This window comes from Furipterus horrens, unplaced genomic scaffold (assembly GCF_987537825.1).
Source record: "Furipterus horrens unplaced genomic scaffold, mFurHor1.1.pri manual_scaffold_4, whole genome shotgun sequence".
NCBI classification, from domain to species: domain Eukaryota; kingdom Metazoa; phylum Chordata; class Mammalia; order Chiroptera; family Furipteridae; genus Furipterus; species Furipterus horrens.
The window spans coordinates 152,887,859-152,900,878 of NW_028327174.1; the positions used below are offsets into that span (position 1 = coordinate 152,887,859).

General features: G+C 40.7%; 1 protein-coding gene across 1 annotated transcript in view; it reads right to left on the reverse strand.

Annotated features, from left to right (window-relative positions):
* Nucleotides 1–13,020, reverse strand: part of SMARCA2 (SWI/SNF related BAF chromatin remodeling complex subunit ATPase 2) — a 156,642-nt gene that overhangs the window by 88,373 nt on the left and 55,249 nt on the right. Inside the window, exons 14-19 of the mRNA XM_090275209.1 lie at nt 11,613–11,760; nt 7,345–7,508; nt 5,985–6,051; nt 5,178–5,288; nt 2,307–2,549; nt 740–853 (exon numbers count right to left, since the gene is read on the reverse strand). Of these exons, the coding sequence (XP_090131335.1) occupies nt 740–853; nt 2,307–2,549; nt 5,178–5,288; nt 5,985–6,051; nt 7,345–7,508; nt 11,613–11,760 (847 nt within the window). The remainder of the gene's footprint in view (nt 1–739; nt 854–2,306; nt 2,550–5,177; nt 5,289–5,984; nt 6,052–7,344; nt 7,509–11,612; nt 11,761–13,020) is intronic.

Here is a 13,020-nt window from a genome sequence, read left to right on the forward strand (position 1 = left end):
AAAAAACAAGCATCAAATATTAAATAAATTTCCAGCAAATTTAGTAAATGTTTACTAGGCCCTCTGACAATGATAAAAGTCCCAAACGTAAACCCTTATTTGGCTCACAAACAGAACACTTTTATGGCACCTGCAAGACTAAACTCAAATGAAGTTGTTAACTTAAAAAAAAAAAAATCTAAAATTAAAATACACCCTGGCTGGTGTGGCTTAGTGCATTGAGCACTGGCCGGCGAACCGAAAGGTCGCTGGTTTGATTCCCAGACATGCCTGGGTTGCAGGCCAGGTCCCCAGTCGGGGGTGTGTGAGAGGCAACTGATTGATGTTTCTCTCAATACAGTGATGTTTCTCTCCCTCTTTCCCCCTCCTTTCCCCACTCTCTAAAAAATAAATAAAATCTTTAAAAAATGCTTAAAAAATTAATTAAATTAAAATGTAATATTAAGTTAATATAATGATAAGTGGTTATAAATTAAAGTGTAATGAGATTCAATGAATTTGGTAGTTTTATAAAATCTGCCCAAAGCTTTTGGACCCCAAGCTGAAAATGCTGAAATTTTCCTTCTCTCTCTACACTAAATCCTCTAGCTTTTCTCTTCAAACAAAATAGCACTCTAAGATATTTCCAAGATAACTGTACCTAAAATACAAGCCTGCTGTTTCAGAAACACAATTTCAGGTGCAGGTACTTCACATTGGCAGGGGAAAAAAACCTCAACTTTGGCATTTTGCAACATACTTTTTCCGGCAGCTGGGATTCAACTTCCTTCTTCAGTCTCCTCAGTAAAAATGGTCTCAACACCTTATGCAGACGCCTGATGATCAAGATAGTCTCTTCTTCATTCAAGTCCACCTACCAGAGAACCACAGTACACTTTGTTTTTTTTTAAAGAAATGCTTTATGTTACATCCAATATTCATTTTAATATATGTTTGAATTATTTTATTTGCATTAAGGCCACTTATATACCTGGCCATGTACACCTTAGAATTCTCTTCTCACCTGCCTACCAGGTAGTAATAAAACAGACTATGCAAGAGTGTTTGTCTTAAGGATGGGTTTGTGGAGCTTTCTATCAATACTGTTAGCAGCTCAGAATTTGATGGGCTACCGCTGGTAATGAAGACTGACTGAAGACTGAGACAGACCACGAGGAGAGGGGCACCGGTTAATGTGTTCTTACTTCAAGTGGAAGCATTGACTTCGTCTCAGATGCAGAGACATTCTAAGGGAACGAGGCTTGTGCACGAAAATGAAAATGACGGTAGATCCAATTTATGTTGGTTGGTCTCTAAGCTCCGCTACCCTACTCTTCCTTTTTTCTGTCCTGATCTTGTTCAAATTACAGTCATATTTATACAATGAAATCCTCTGGTTTCTCTTTCACCTTCCTCTATTGACCTCTAGGGGACAAAGTTGATTGACCTGACTTCATACAAAATGGGCAACATAATTAATCATGGACAAAAAGGAAATGTGCCTCAAAATTAAAGGGCTAAGAGTTCCAAGATGAATTTCCCTAAAGCCTTCTTAGGGACTTCTCATTCCTATGGTTAAGAAATCACTAATCAAAAGGGCACGTACACACTTCTTTTCTTATAATGGCTCATGTCTTCCTTTCATAAGTGAGCTCTAAGAGGAGGCAGAGAGAGGAAGACGTGGTAGTAACAAATCTGAAAATGGCTACCCTGGGATTTGAGGGGTATTTGCATACCCACAAAATGGGGCTCACACTAAAATCTGAAAAATGTGTACAGAAAACTAGTGTAAATTAGTTCAGTTTCACACACAAACTCTTCGTGTGGGAGTAGTTTAAAGGGAAGCCCAAGTTTATAACAAGGAAATATTTGTTTTAAGGTTTATGTTCAGTTGGTTGAGTCGCGCTGATTAAATTGAGTAGCTATCCCTACATTCATCCTCCCTGTGACCCACAGCAGTTACAGGTGCCACCATCAGCAACATTCCCCGGTGGCCTGGGTAACACACTGGCAGAAGGGGAGTTTTCTTCAGAGGGGAAAACACCCTGGAATGAGAGCATATGCGCTCACTGATCAGCTTCATTATGTAAGTGACACTATAAACCACCCTGTAATGATCATATAGCACAATTTTCCTTCCTAAGTCTACAAATAGTTCCTCTCCTCTCTCATATTTTACCCTGGAGCCCACTTCAAGGCCATTGTTCTCCATTTCTCAAAGTGAGAACAATGAGGAATGTTTCTGTTGCTCTAACGTTGTCAGTTCTACGGCCTTTAATCTCATCTCATTGTCAAGCAGTGGAAAAAAACAGAAATTAGACCAGTACCCTTTCTCCAGTCATGGCAAATGGAGCATTAAACCACTGTTCGAATGTGCTGCAGCTCTTAAAAATCGTGGGGAGGAGGAAGTTGAGGAGAGCCCAGAGTTCTGGGAGCTTATTCTGCAGAGGGGTCCCAGTCAAAAGGATTCTTCTGGGGGCCACATAGTGAGTGTTCAAGACCTGAGTCAGCTTGCAGTGGTGATTCTTCATTCGGTGGCCTTCATCCACGATCATGTATTTCCACCGAATCTGCAACATAAGAAGAAGGACCAACATGTGGTGAGCAAGGGAAAACATGATTTCTAACAGGCAAGTGGTGACGTGTAAAACCAAGGAACCCACACTGGGTACAAGATATGGTGGGATCCTCCTTCGGATAAAAGAATCTCAACAGTCTATATCCTATACCTGCTAGATCATATAAATACATCATGTAATAATGGAAAGTTAAAGCAACAACGTTCCTCAGGGACCATGTAATTCCCAATCACCCTTTAACAAAGAAGGAAACTTTGTCTCAGAATGAAATGGTTAGGCCAGGAGCAGCTCCTGTGTCTGCCCATCCAGCACGCCTTCTGTTGATGCTATAACCTGACAGCTCTCCCAGAGTTCATGGGCATGCTCCCTCTCCTCCTAGTTAGGTATAGAATATAGTTCTCCTCTTGAAGCAGAAATTAATGACTGGTTTTTCCAACATTACCTATAGCTGAGATACTCTAGCTTCATGCCTTCTTTTCTGTTACATTGGCTGACTACTGCCTTTAGGACTAGGCTCAGTGTTCCTTATTTTTTAATTTGAACTAGTTGCTAACATTTAAAAGTTGGTGTATTTTACATAAAAATCTGGACATCCAACTTCCTTAAAAAAACTGGACGATCTGGCAACCTGAACTCTTATCAGTTCACACCTACTCCTTACCTGCCATGTCTAGAATCCCTGCTTTAGGATATCTAAAATGAAAGGATATTCTCACTGGCAGAGAGGGCAATACTAAAATATCATTTCCTCTATTTATGCCAAACCTTCAAAATTAAACACAATATACTCACCCTCCATAACTATCACAAAGTAAAAAATGACCATATAACACAATCCTCTTTCCTAAGTCCACAAATAGTCCCTTTCCTCTCTCATATTTTACCCTGGAGCCCTCTTCAAGGCCATTGTTCTCCATTTCTTAAAGTGAGAACAATGAGGAATGTTCCACTAAGCCTGTCCATTCCCTACAAAACAGTGGCTATGGCCAAGAAACGCATCTGGTGCTCAGATGTCCCTGGATCCTGCTGCAAAGCTCCTCGAGAGAGGAGGGAGACCAGCACCATATCACACACAGACCTGCCTTCCTTGTTATAAGCACCAGTAAAGTCGGCGGAAAAGACAGGAAATCCTCAGTCAGGCTGGGATGTCAGGTAAAAGAAACTACCAGAGCTTGTGTTTTTTCTTCCTCTACCACCTCTAAGAAAAGTATTTAGGAATAACCAAAGTTGTATGATCAACTGTCCAAACTTACCAATAATAGCATAAGAAAAGGCCAGCAGATAAAATGTATTTAAATAAATGTTCCAAATCTACTTCCTTGACTAATTTGGCTTATGAAATAATAAACTAAGAAGCAGAGGCCATGGATTTTGCTATTGGGTCTATTACAAATTAGGTCTCCCTCTTGGAAAAAAATTACTGCCCTGTTCTAGGTCTCCATCCCTCTAATAACAAATAAAAGCAATACATCTTGTTAACAAGCATCTCCAATGAATTTTGAACTATATATGCAGGAGATATGATGTGAATGTGTTTTCAAGGATCTCAAATGTAAAAACACATTCCTACAGTAATACTGAAAACACATCATTTCTGACACTGCCAAGTTCATCTCTGACTACGAGGAATCAGAACACAGCGCTGTTGCCAGTGCCATCTCAATTATTAAACCTCCCCTGGGAACATGCTTCCTTTATGTTATTTCCTGTGATGCCAGGAAGAGAACGCTCCATTCCCAGAGCAAAGGTTTCGTGCAGAGACAGAACACACCCCAGAAATGGAGATTCTTGTTCAATTCTGGCTATAACTTAGTTTCAGGTTATAGTGCTTTCAAAACACCATAGGGCAAAAGAAATTACTGAAGAAAAAAGAAATTGTCTTCATGTGTGCTCCATGAAAGAAACCACTTCAATCATTATACATGAACATATTAGAAGGTGCAATGATATAAATGGAGCAAAGAATTATATTTTATGGCCAGAGGACAACTTAGGGCATAGAAATCAGGAAATGTAGGTGGCAAGTGGAAAACTACTCTTTCCCAGCTCCAAACAGTCACAGAAACAGCCCAGAGTAACTCAAACAATAACAGCCCATTATTTTACCAGGAAAAAACCTAAAACAGGGATAGCAGAAAAGCCACAGCTCAGAAAAACGTTCACAGGGAGAAGACCATATGGAGAGGTAACCTACTTGTCTTTGGAGAGAGAAAGGCACAGGAGGAATGAAGTTACATTACTGACAGTACCCAGGGCAATAAAAACAATGATTTCCTCCATAAGCATGTTCAGGGCTTCTGGAGAGAAAGAGTTGCAGAAGGAAGCCAGGTGAATTTTTTAAAGAGATATAAACACATTAACTATGAGAGGGTGGGTAAGAGCCCCAGGATCTATGGCACACACACACACACACACACACAGTATACATTAAATTAAAATCCAGGACCAAAATATATCTGACTCTAAAAAAGAAATGAGAAAGACAGAGAGAGAAAGAAACAGAGAGAGAAAGAAAGAAGCCATTTAATGATCAAATTATCCTAGTAAGTATAATTGGGGGAATACTTTACACTCCAGTGTGATGGTACATAATTAGAGATAGAATTTTTAAAAACATACCTTTGCAAGAATATGCTTGTCTTTTATAATGTACTCATAAGTAGTCAAGAGGACATTGAATTTGCCACTTCTCAGCTGGGGCACAAGGGAGCGACGCATGGCAGGTGTGCCCTGAATAGAAAGAAAAGAAAAAAAAAATATATATATATATACACAAACATACATATTATCCAATGAAAGTACATCCGTGTTATTTCTCACTATTCAGAGCTTAATGGAACCCAGGCCCGCGACTAAAAATTGCACATATATGCGTTATCATATACAGATGTATTATCCATGAAGAAAGTGCTTGGTGAAATCATACAGCTCTGGCCACTTTTCACTCTTATAAGAGGCTTTCCCACCGAAAACTGAGGGGAAAGAGAGAAAAGGAAATTACCGTGGCCTCAAGGTAGCTGAGAACCCACTGCTCTGCTGAAAGGCTCCATTTCCATGGGAGCCGACAGCAGGCACCAGGCACCTGGGTAATTGCTTAACTTTTTGCAAGGAAGAGAGGGCCCAGCAGCAGCCGACAGGGAGCCAGTTAGCAGCACGCAGAATGTGTGATATTTGTCATTTGTATTACTCTCATCAGAAACCTCGCAATATGATAATTAACAATTTTCTTCTGCATTTCACTATCTGAAAGTAATTATGGTTTATTACAGTAATCTTCTTGGGATGATTAACTCTCACTGTTTAGTACATGATGTACATGACAAAACTTTACAACCAAATACAGTGCACAGATGTGCATATGGAAAGAAGTAAATAGGGTCTATTTTTTGCCTTCCCACTTTTATATATAAATATAGCGTTCCAAACCTTGTAAGAAATTTTCACCACAGAAGGAGCCCATTTGTCAAATTCATATGTCCAGTTAGACAGAGTCCTATAGAACAAAACAAAACAAAACAAAAAGGAATAAGGAAAAAAGACATTTGTATAAAAGTTAGTGGTTAAAAAGATGTTCTTAGTTATTTTTAGGTCTTACCTTGAAAGGGGCTAGAGAATATAAAATATCTCGACTACATATTTATTTTAAAGGTGTGGAATTATGAGATAAGTTAGAAATAAGCTGCCACAAAGCATGACAAGTTGGTCATGGGTCCATAAAAAATACCATAAGAAAAAAAATTAAAGAATGCATAACTACAGAGGGCAAAAAAAAAACACAAACCCTAAATTTTAATATGGTATTGAAAAATAGCAATTGCCAAAGTGATTTGGTGAGTCTTTAGAAACAGCCACATATGTTCAGAGAAAAGATGAGTCAGGAAAAAGAAATTACAAAAGCACAAGAAACCATTAAATAAATCTGTCAAGAGCGAGCAGGGGAAGAAATATTAAATGCCTTTTTAAAAAAATCCCTGAAAGTGTCACCGTAACATACAAGTCAGAATATGTAAAATATAGATAAAGAGCAAAACACTCGTATATATTCAAAATGTAGACAAAATGCAAAGAATGTTTAAATTCTTTGGGTTCAGATAGCGGAGATTAAAAAGGTCTGTGAATAGTCACTGTTTAGACAAAATTGGGAGAAAACACTAAAACAGATTCTTTATCTTTTGTCATAGTCCAAACGCCCACCGGCAGGCAGAGACAACCCTCTCCACAGAGGGGGCCCTGCCCAGGTCTTCCTTCCCTTGGAAGTGTCCCCTGAAGACCTACACAGAACCACACAGTGGGCAGGGCACTGGGAATTTAATGTTGAACAGCAAAGACCTAGCCTTACAAAGAAGCAAAATCACTGAAAATAAATTACACATAGTGAAGGCAGTTGAACATAAAATTCTCAGAATTCTGATTTAAATTCTGCTTTAAAAGAGACAATAAAGAAAAAATTCAGAACACAGAGTCTTTTGAAAATATGTAATCTTTTGGAAATGGAACAAGAAAAAAAAGTCAAAAAAGTTTTTAAATAAAAAACATCAAAATCTTTCCCCTTTGTGAGCTACTTAAGGAGTCACGAGCCATAAGGCCCACCTTGTCCTGTGCTGAAATAGCCCAAGAGGCTGGGAGTGGGCTGGGGGAAGGAAATAAAAACCTAAATCCAGATTACATGGTCTCGGGAACCCCACTGCATGCTATAATGCTGCCTTAAATGTAGAACAAGGACAAGCTCCTAACAGGGCACTCCACAACACAGGAAGATAAATGCAGAAAAAATGACTTTACTTACGAGAGGGGAACAATGATGAGATAGGGGCCATTGAGTCTTTTGTGCTCCATCAGATAAGTGATGAGTGCAATGGTCTGTATGGTCTTTCCCAGCCCCATTTCATCAGCAAGGATTCCGTTCAAATTGTTATTATACAGGGAAACCATCCATTCCAGGCCCTGGAGCTGAAATGAAGAGTAATTGCTTCAATTATCCAAGATCTGCACAGGTAATTAATACTAATACAACTCAAGTGAGGCTGTGACTTCTTAACTCCTCAGTGCTGCACATTGGATTTCCCCCAGTAGGAAAGTGAGGAAAGCAGCAACACAAAAAGAATTTAAAATATGAGCCTGTAATCATCCCTGCTGCTTGGCAGGTGCCGAGTGTTAATCAGATTTTAGAAACGATGGGCTGGAGCATACTGGTGAGATTTTAAGCAGCTTTTGCTGCTCATCCCTACTTAGCATTGCACAGTATATGACATTCTAGAATTATTACAAAAGAAAAATAAAACAAAAACCCAAACCAAAATCCATTCCAACCACTCTAAGAACAAAAAGCCAATGTGAAGATTAAAGACAAACAAACCAACCAGAGGCAGGTTTGGCTCATAGATCACAGATGATTAGAAATAGCCTTCCTGGCAAACAAGTGCCCCCCTCCAGGGTGACTTCCCCTCTGTGAGGAAGCTGGGCGGCCAGGGAGCCGGGAGCTCACTGCTGGGCCTATAGGAGGGCATCCCCTGCTGGGGACACACCTCCCAGGCAGCACCTGGAAACTGTGCAATGTGGGCACTCCCCAAAAGCAGCATACTGGAAGCTGACCACTTAGAACCATGCTCCAGATATTTGTAAAGTGCAAAAGAACTGCACCAGAGATGCAGCGTTGGAGTCCCCGTGTCTGTCAGGTACAAGAAAGGTTGGTTGAAAATATAAAGTTGTTAAAGCTCCTTCTGCCAATCAACTCCCTTCTCCCATCATACCACAGATGCTGGGTTTAAAAGGCAGGATCAATGAATGATAGATAGACAGATATAGATATAAGTATCTATCTATATATAGAGAGAGATATATAGATAGATAGATATATTAGCTAAAGTCAAGTTAGCTTGCTAATGAAGTTATGCTTAGGGAAATGTTAATTTTAATATGTTTAATGTGAGAAAAAAGTAAGTCATTTATTTTAAAATGTATTAAATGATTATTCTTGCAACAAGCCATGCAAGGAGCTATGGCAGATGCATACCTAGGTGTGTAAGATGCACAGCTCCCATCAGAAGCCTGCAGTCCATGAGGAGACAGTAAGCCACTCACACACCCCTTGCCCCCCGCAAGAAATGGCTGAAGTGCCAATGCCATACATATAACATTGTAGTGGCCAGAGTTTCTCTTAGGGACAGCACTGCAGTGGTTTGAAGGAATACTTTCACGTGCCACCTGGAGTACCTTGCGCCATGCAAGACTCCACATCATCCTAAAGGGTTTCGCATAACAACAGCAACCCCAAGACGTAGAAGAAAAATGGAAAGAGCCTTTGAGAAAATAGGAAAAGGATAGAGAGGGGAAGTGAGGAGATGTCTGGGAACCGTAATTGGTGGTTAGAAGGGGCTGCGTGCCTGCAACACGATGCCAAGACCTCCAGACCTTTAGGAAAGTCAACTAAATGCCAGGAACATTTGGACCGTGGGTGGTGGTGAATTCTTTTTTTAAATGAAAATTGGCAAAGGGACTGAATTTTGCATCTGTGTTAATCCCAGATAAAACAGAAGCAGAAACTGGCAGCAGAAGGGGCTAGAAATTCACTAAAATTGTGGGAAATAAATCGTACTTTGCTAGACCATGAAATTGGAGGGATTGGGTATTTAACCAAGGTTTCACAGCTTTCCAGGAAGCAGCAGGAAGGCCTCAGCAACTTGAGAGCTAAATAACTATTAATGATACAAAACCTTGTCAAGGAGCTAGAACACAGGAAGCTCACTTATGGACAGGAAGGCTTGGAGCTTCCATTTGGTTTGTGAGAAATGGAAAGGATTCTGTCAGGCAGAAGGAACTTCATGAGGCAAAAACCCAGCGGGGGACAGAGCAGGGCACCTCCTGGGATCGATGGCAGCCCAGCAGAGGGAGAAGGGCATAAAATTCACAGATGGAAGCAGGGAGACAGATTTGAAAAGACAGTAATGAAAAGTGCTGAAAAGGCATTGGATGGGCAGCAGAAATCAGTGTGCCATTAAGTTATTTATGAATAATCAAAAGGCAGAACTTCCCAGATGCAGACATGGAGAAGTGTTTTAGAACATACAGTGAATTAACATCTATGTTGGATAGACCAAGGAAGATAATAACCACTTAGAAACTCATGAAAGTAGCGTTGTCTCTGAGAAAACATGACCTTACTGCAGCCAGAGCAGTGATTGTCAAAGGGTGCTCCAGAGACTACTGAGCATCCCCGGACCTTCTCAGGAAATCCACAAAGACAAATGATTTTCATCATAACTTTTGGGCAATATATACCTTTTATATTACATTGCCATTTGCACTGATGATGCAAAAGCAATAGTGGGTAAAAACTGCTGGGTCTTTAGCATGAAATCAAGGCAGCTCTCGTAGCAGTCATTGTATTGGGTTAGCCAAAAAGTTCATTTAGTTTTTTTCTGTACAATGGCCCTGGTAGCTCTTAGTTGTCTTTAACTTCATTCAAAACAATTTTGTTAGATTGTATTGTGACAGCTGTCATATCAGTGTTCATTTTCTTAAAAAGTATCAAAATTGGGGAATTTTTGTGTGGCTATTTTAGTATTGAAAATGGAAGAAAATACACAACATTTTGGCGCATTATGCTTTATTATTTAAAAAAAGGTAAAAAGGCAACCAAAGTGCATAAAAAGATTTGTGCAGTGTATGGAGAAGTTCCATAACTGATCGAACATGTCAAAAGTGGTTTGCCAAGTGTCTTGATACTATTGACATTTTGGCCAAGTAATTCTTTGCTGTGGGGCTGTCTTATGCATCAGAAGATATTTAGCAGCACCCCTGGCCTCTACCCACTAGAAGCCAATAGCAGGAGAGGCTGACATACTCAAAATATACAAATAAATAAAGGTATTGGTGAAAATGAAAAACATGTCTTTTATTTCACAGAAAAACACATATGAACTTCTTGGCCAACCCAATATGCTTCACCCCTCAGGCCATGGCAGCAAATACTGTGCCAGGTTTTAAGAGTGTAAAGAACCCGAGTCCAAAACTGTTAGCCTAAAACATGTACTTTGTAAAGTATATTCTAAAAGACATTAGGTTTATAAGATCTTAATAGGTGATATATGTAAAAATAAGGATGGGTAGTTAAAGAAATTTGGGAAATAGAAAATTAAAGTTATTTTATTGAGGGACACTGATGTGCAGTTATGGATTGCAGACTTATATTTGTAGAGTCATGGATGTGCTGATGTATGCCATGGATTACCAAGAGGGGTCACTGTCAGGGTGCCCAGATGGCTGCTTGGCTTAGAACGGTCTTGTGTTATGCCTATTATCAATAATAATGGCCTCTATTCACTCTCATTAGCATCCAAGTTTGAAACAGTAAATTACATGGTAATTCTAGTTATAGCTGATCATTTTTCCTATACTTATTTGACCATGGGACCTATTTTTCTTTTTCTTTCTGAGGTACATCTCATGGGACAACTGTTGCAAGGAACACACTTTTGGAACCACTATAAAGTGGGAAGAGATAGAACACAGCAGGTGACTTCATTCCACACAGGTCACATAAGTTTCTGTTATGGTTACTGCCTAGTTTTCATCAAAGCACAGATGCTCACCACTTTATTGACACTTTAAAAAAAGGGTAAACAGAGTAGATGGTGACTCCTAGGAGGCTTAATCCATAGCCTTAAACTATAGCCACCACTGAAGTTTCTGAAGAAATACTTTATTTGCTTCCTGGTTAGACATATGTTCCCTACACTCATCAAATGCGGCTGGACTTTGCATTTGGAAGCGATCCATGATGAAACTGTTCCAAATGTTAAGCCAGGATTTCTTAAAACACAATTCATCCTAAAACAATAAAAGAGAAAGCAGATATGACCTAGCAAAGACAATAAAATAGAAGTGTTTTAAAAGCAGAATTATAGGTACAACGTCAATATTATAAGCAGTGTGACCTAAAATGCCTCAACATCATTAAACCTCTTGTAATCAACACGTGCATGACATACTCCAGGCAAAAAAAATAAATGGAAGGCTACAACTTGCCAAGGAAACACAAGCCACAGCCATTACCTGATAGTGCTTCAGGGTCCCGTTGATGAGGAGGGCAGACTGCTTCTCCACCCTCTCGGAGATGGCGTGAGCCACCGTGTAGTAGGACTGGGAGCCTCTGGCACTGCACTGCATGCTGTATTCATCATCCACGTCTTGCTTGGCTGTCCTGAGATAGAGGAAGTGGAGAATCATGCACAGGCATTTTGGAGCATGTGTTTTTATTTCATTTCATAAAAAAAAAAAAAAAAAAAAAAAGAATGGAAGGCCTAAAATAGCTGCAGTAAGTAGTAAGTATGGTTTAGTTCTCACCTACCATTTATTCACCTGGCAATTAAAATACATTATCTATAATCCTCACAAAAACTCAGCAAGGCAGACATTATTATTTTCATCCCCAGTCTATGAACGTGGAGAACTTCGGCTTCAGAGAGGTGGGTCAATTTGCCTGCTGTATAAAAGCTAGTGGAGTCAGAATCCGAACGCAGGCCGCTTGACCTCAAATGATATATCATCATGGAACATACTTGCAGATGAGCCCTTTGCCTGTGGAGCTTTACTAGGCGCTTGGGGTACAAAGACAAATCCTATTCACTGAACACTGCCTAACGTTGGAGGACGGGAGAGGCAGGGCCGAAGTCGACACAGGAGACAGGAAAGAGGAAAGGTCGTCTTCCATTTTCTCTGCCAGGCTAAGGAGCTACTATTTTATTCTAGAGGCAATGAGGAGTCATTGAGGGGTCCTTAAAACCTTCAGGGAAGGGGGAGGCAGACTGATAAAACAGAGGTTCCTAAAGCGGGGCAGACAGCCCTGCAATAAAAGGAGAAAAGAAAAGAATGTCTGTTTTTTTCTTTTAAGTCTCATCACTTTATAATGTTCTGTTTTACATATTGTTTCACAGCAATTTCCTCTGATGTGGAGTCACACATGCAAAGAGCTGTGTAGACCACGGAAGCAGAGGACGGACGGGGTGTGGCACACAGCTGGGCGCGCAGGTGGGGGAAGGCGAGAAGGGGCCCAAGGGTGCCGGGCTGTCTCCGGGCGGGAGTTAGTGGAGTTAGTGGCAGATGGGCTTGGCAACAAGGACGGAGGAGGGGCTGGTGTTTCTCACTTGGGTTTCTGGGTGAGTGTGGACGCCACTGCGGGAGGGAGGGCGGGCAGAGCAACAGCCAGCTGGAGGGACACGTGTGATCAGCTGAGTTGGGGGCAGAGCACACATGAGGAGGAGGAGCCCAGGGATGAGCCTGAATTGGAGGAGGGGGCCCAGGAGGGAGAAGAGGACAGAGGACAGGAGAGGAGCAACCCCAAGCCCTGGGGCCTGGCGGCTGGGAGCTCAGTGGTGACTTCTGAGGGCAGTGTTTTGAATGGGGTATGGGAATGAAGCCGGCTTCCTTCCTTAACATTTTCTAAAAGAAGATCCATAAAGCC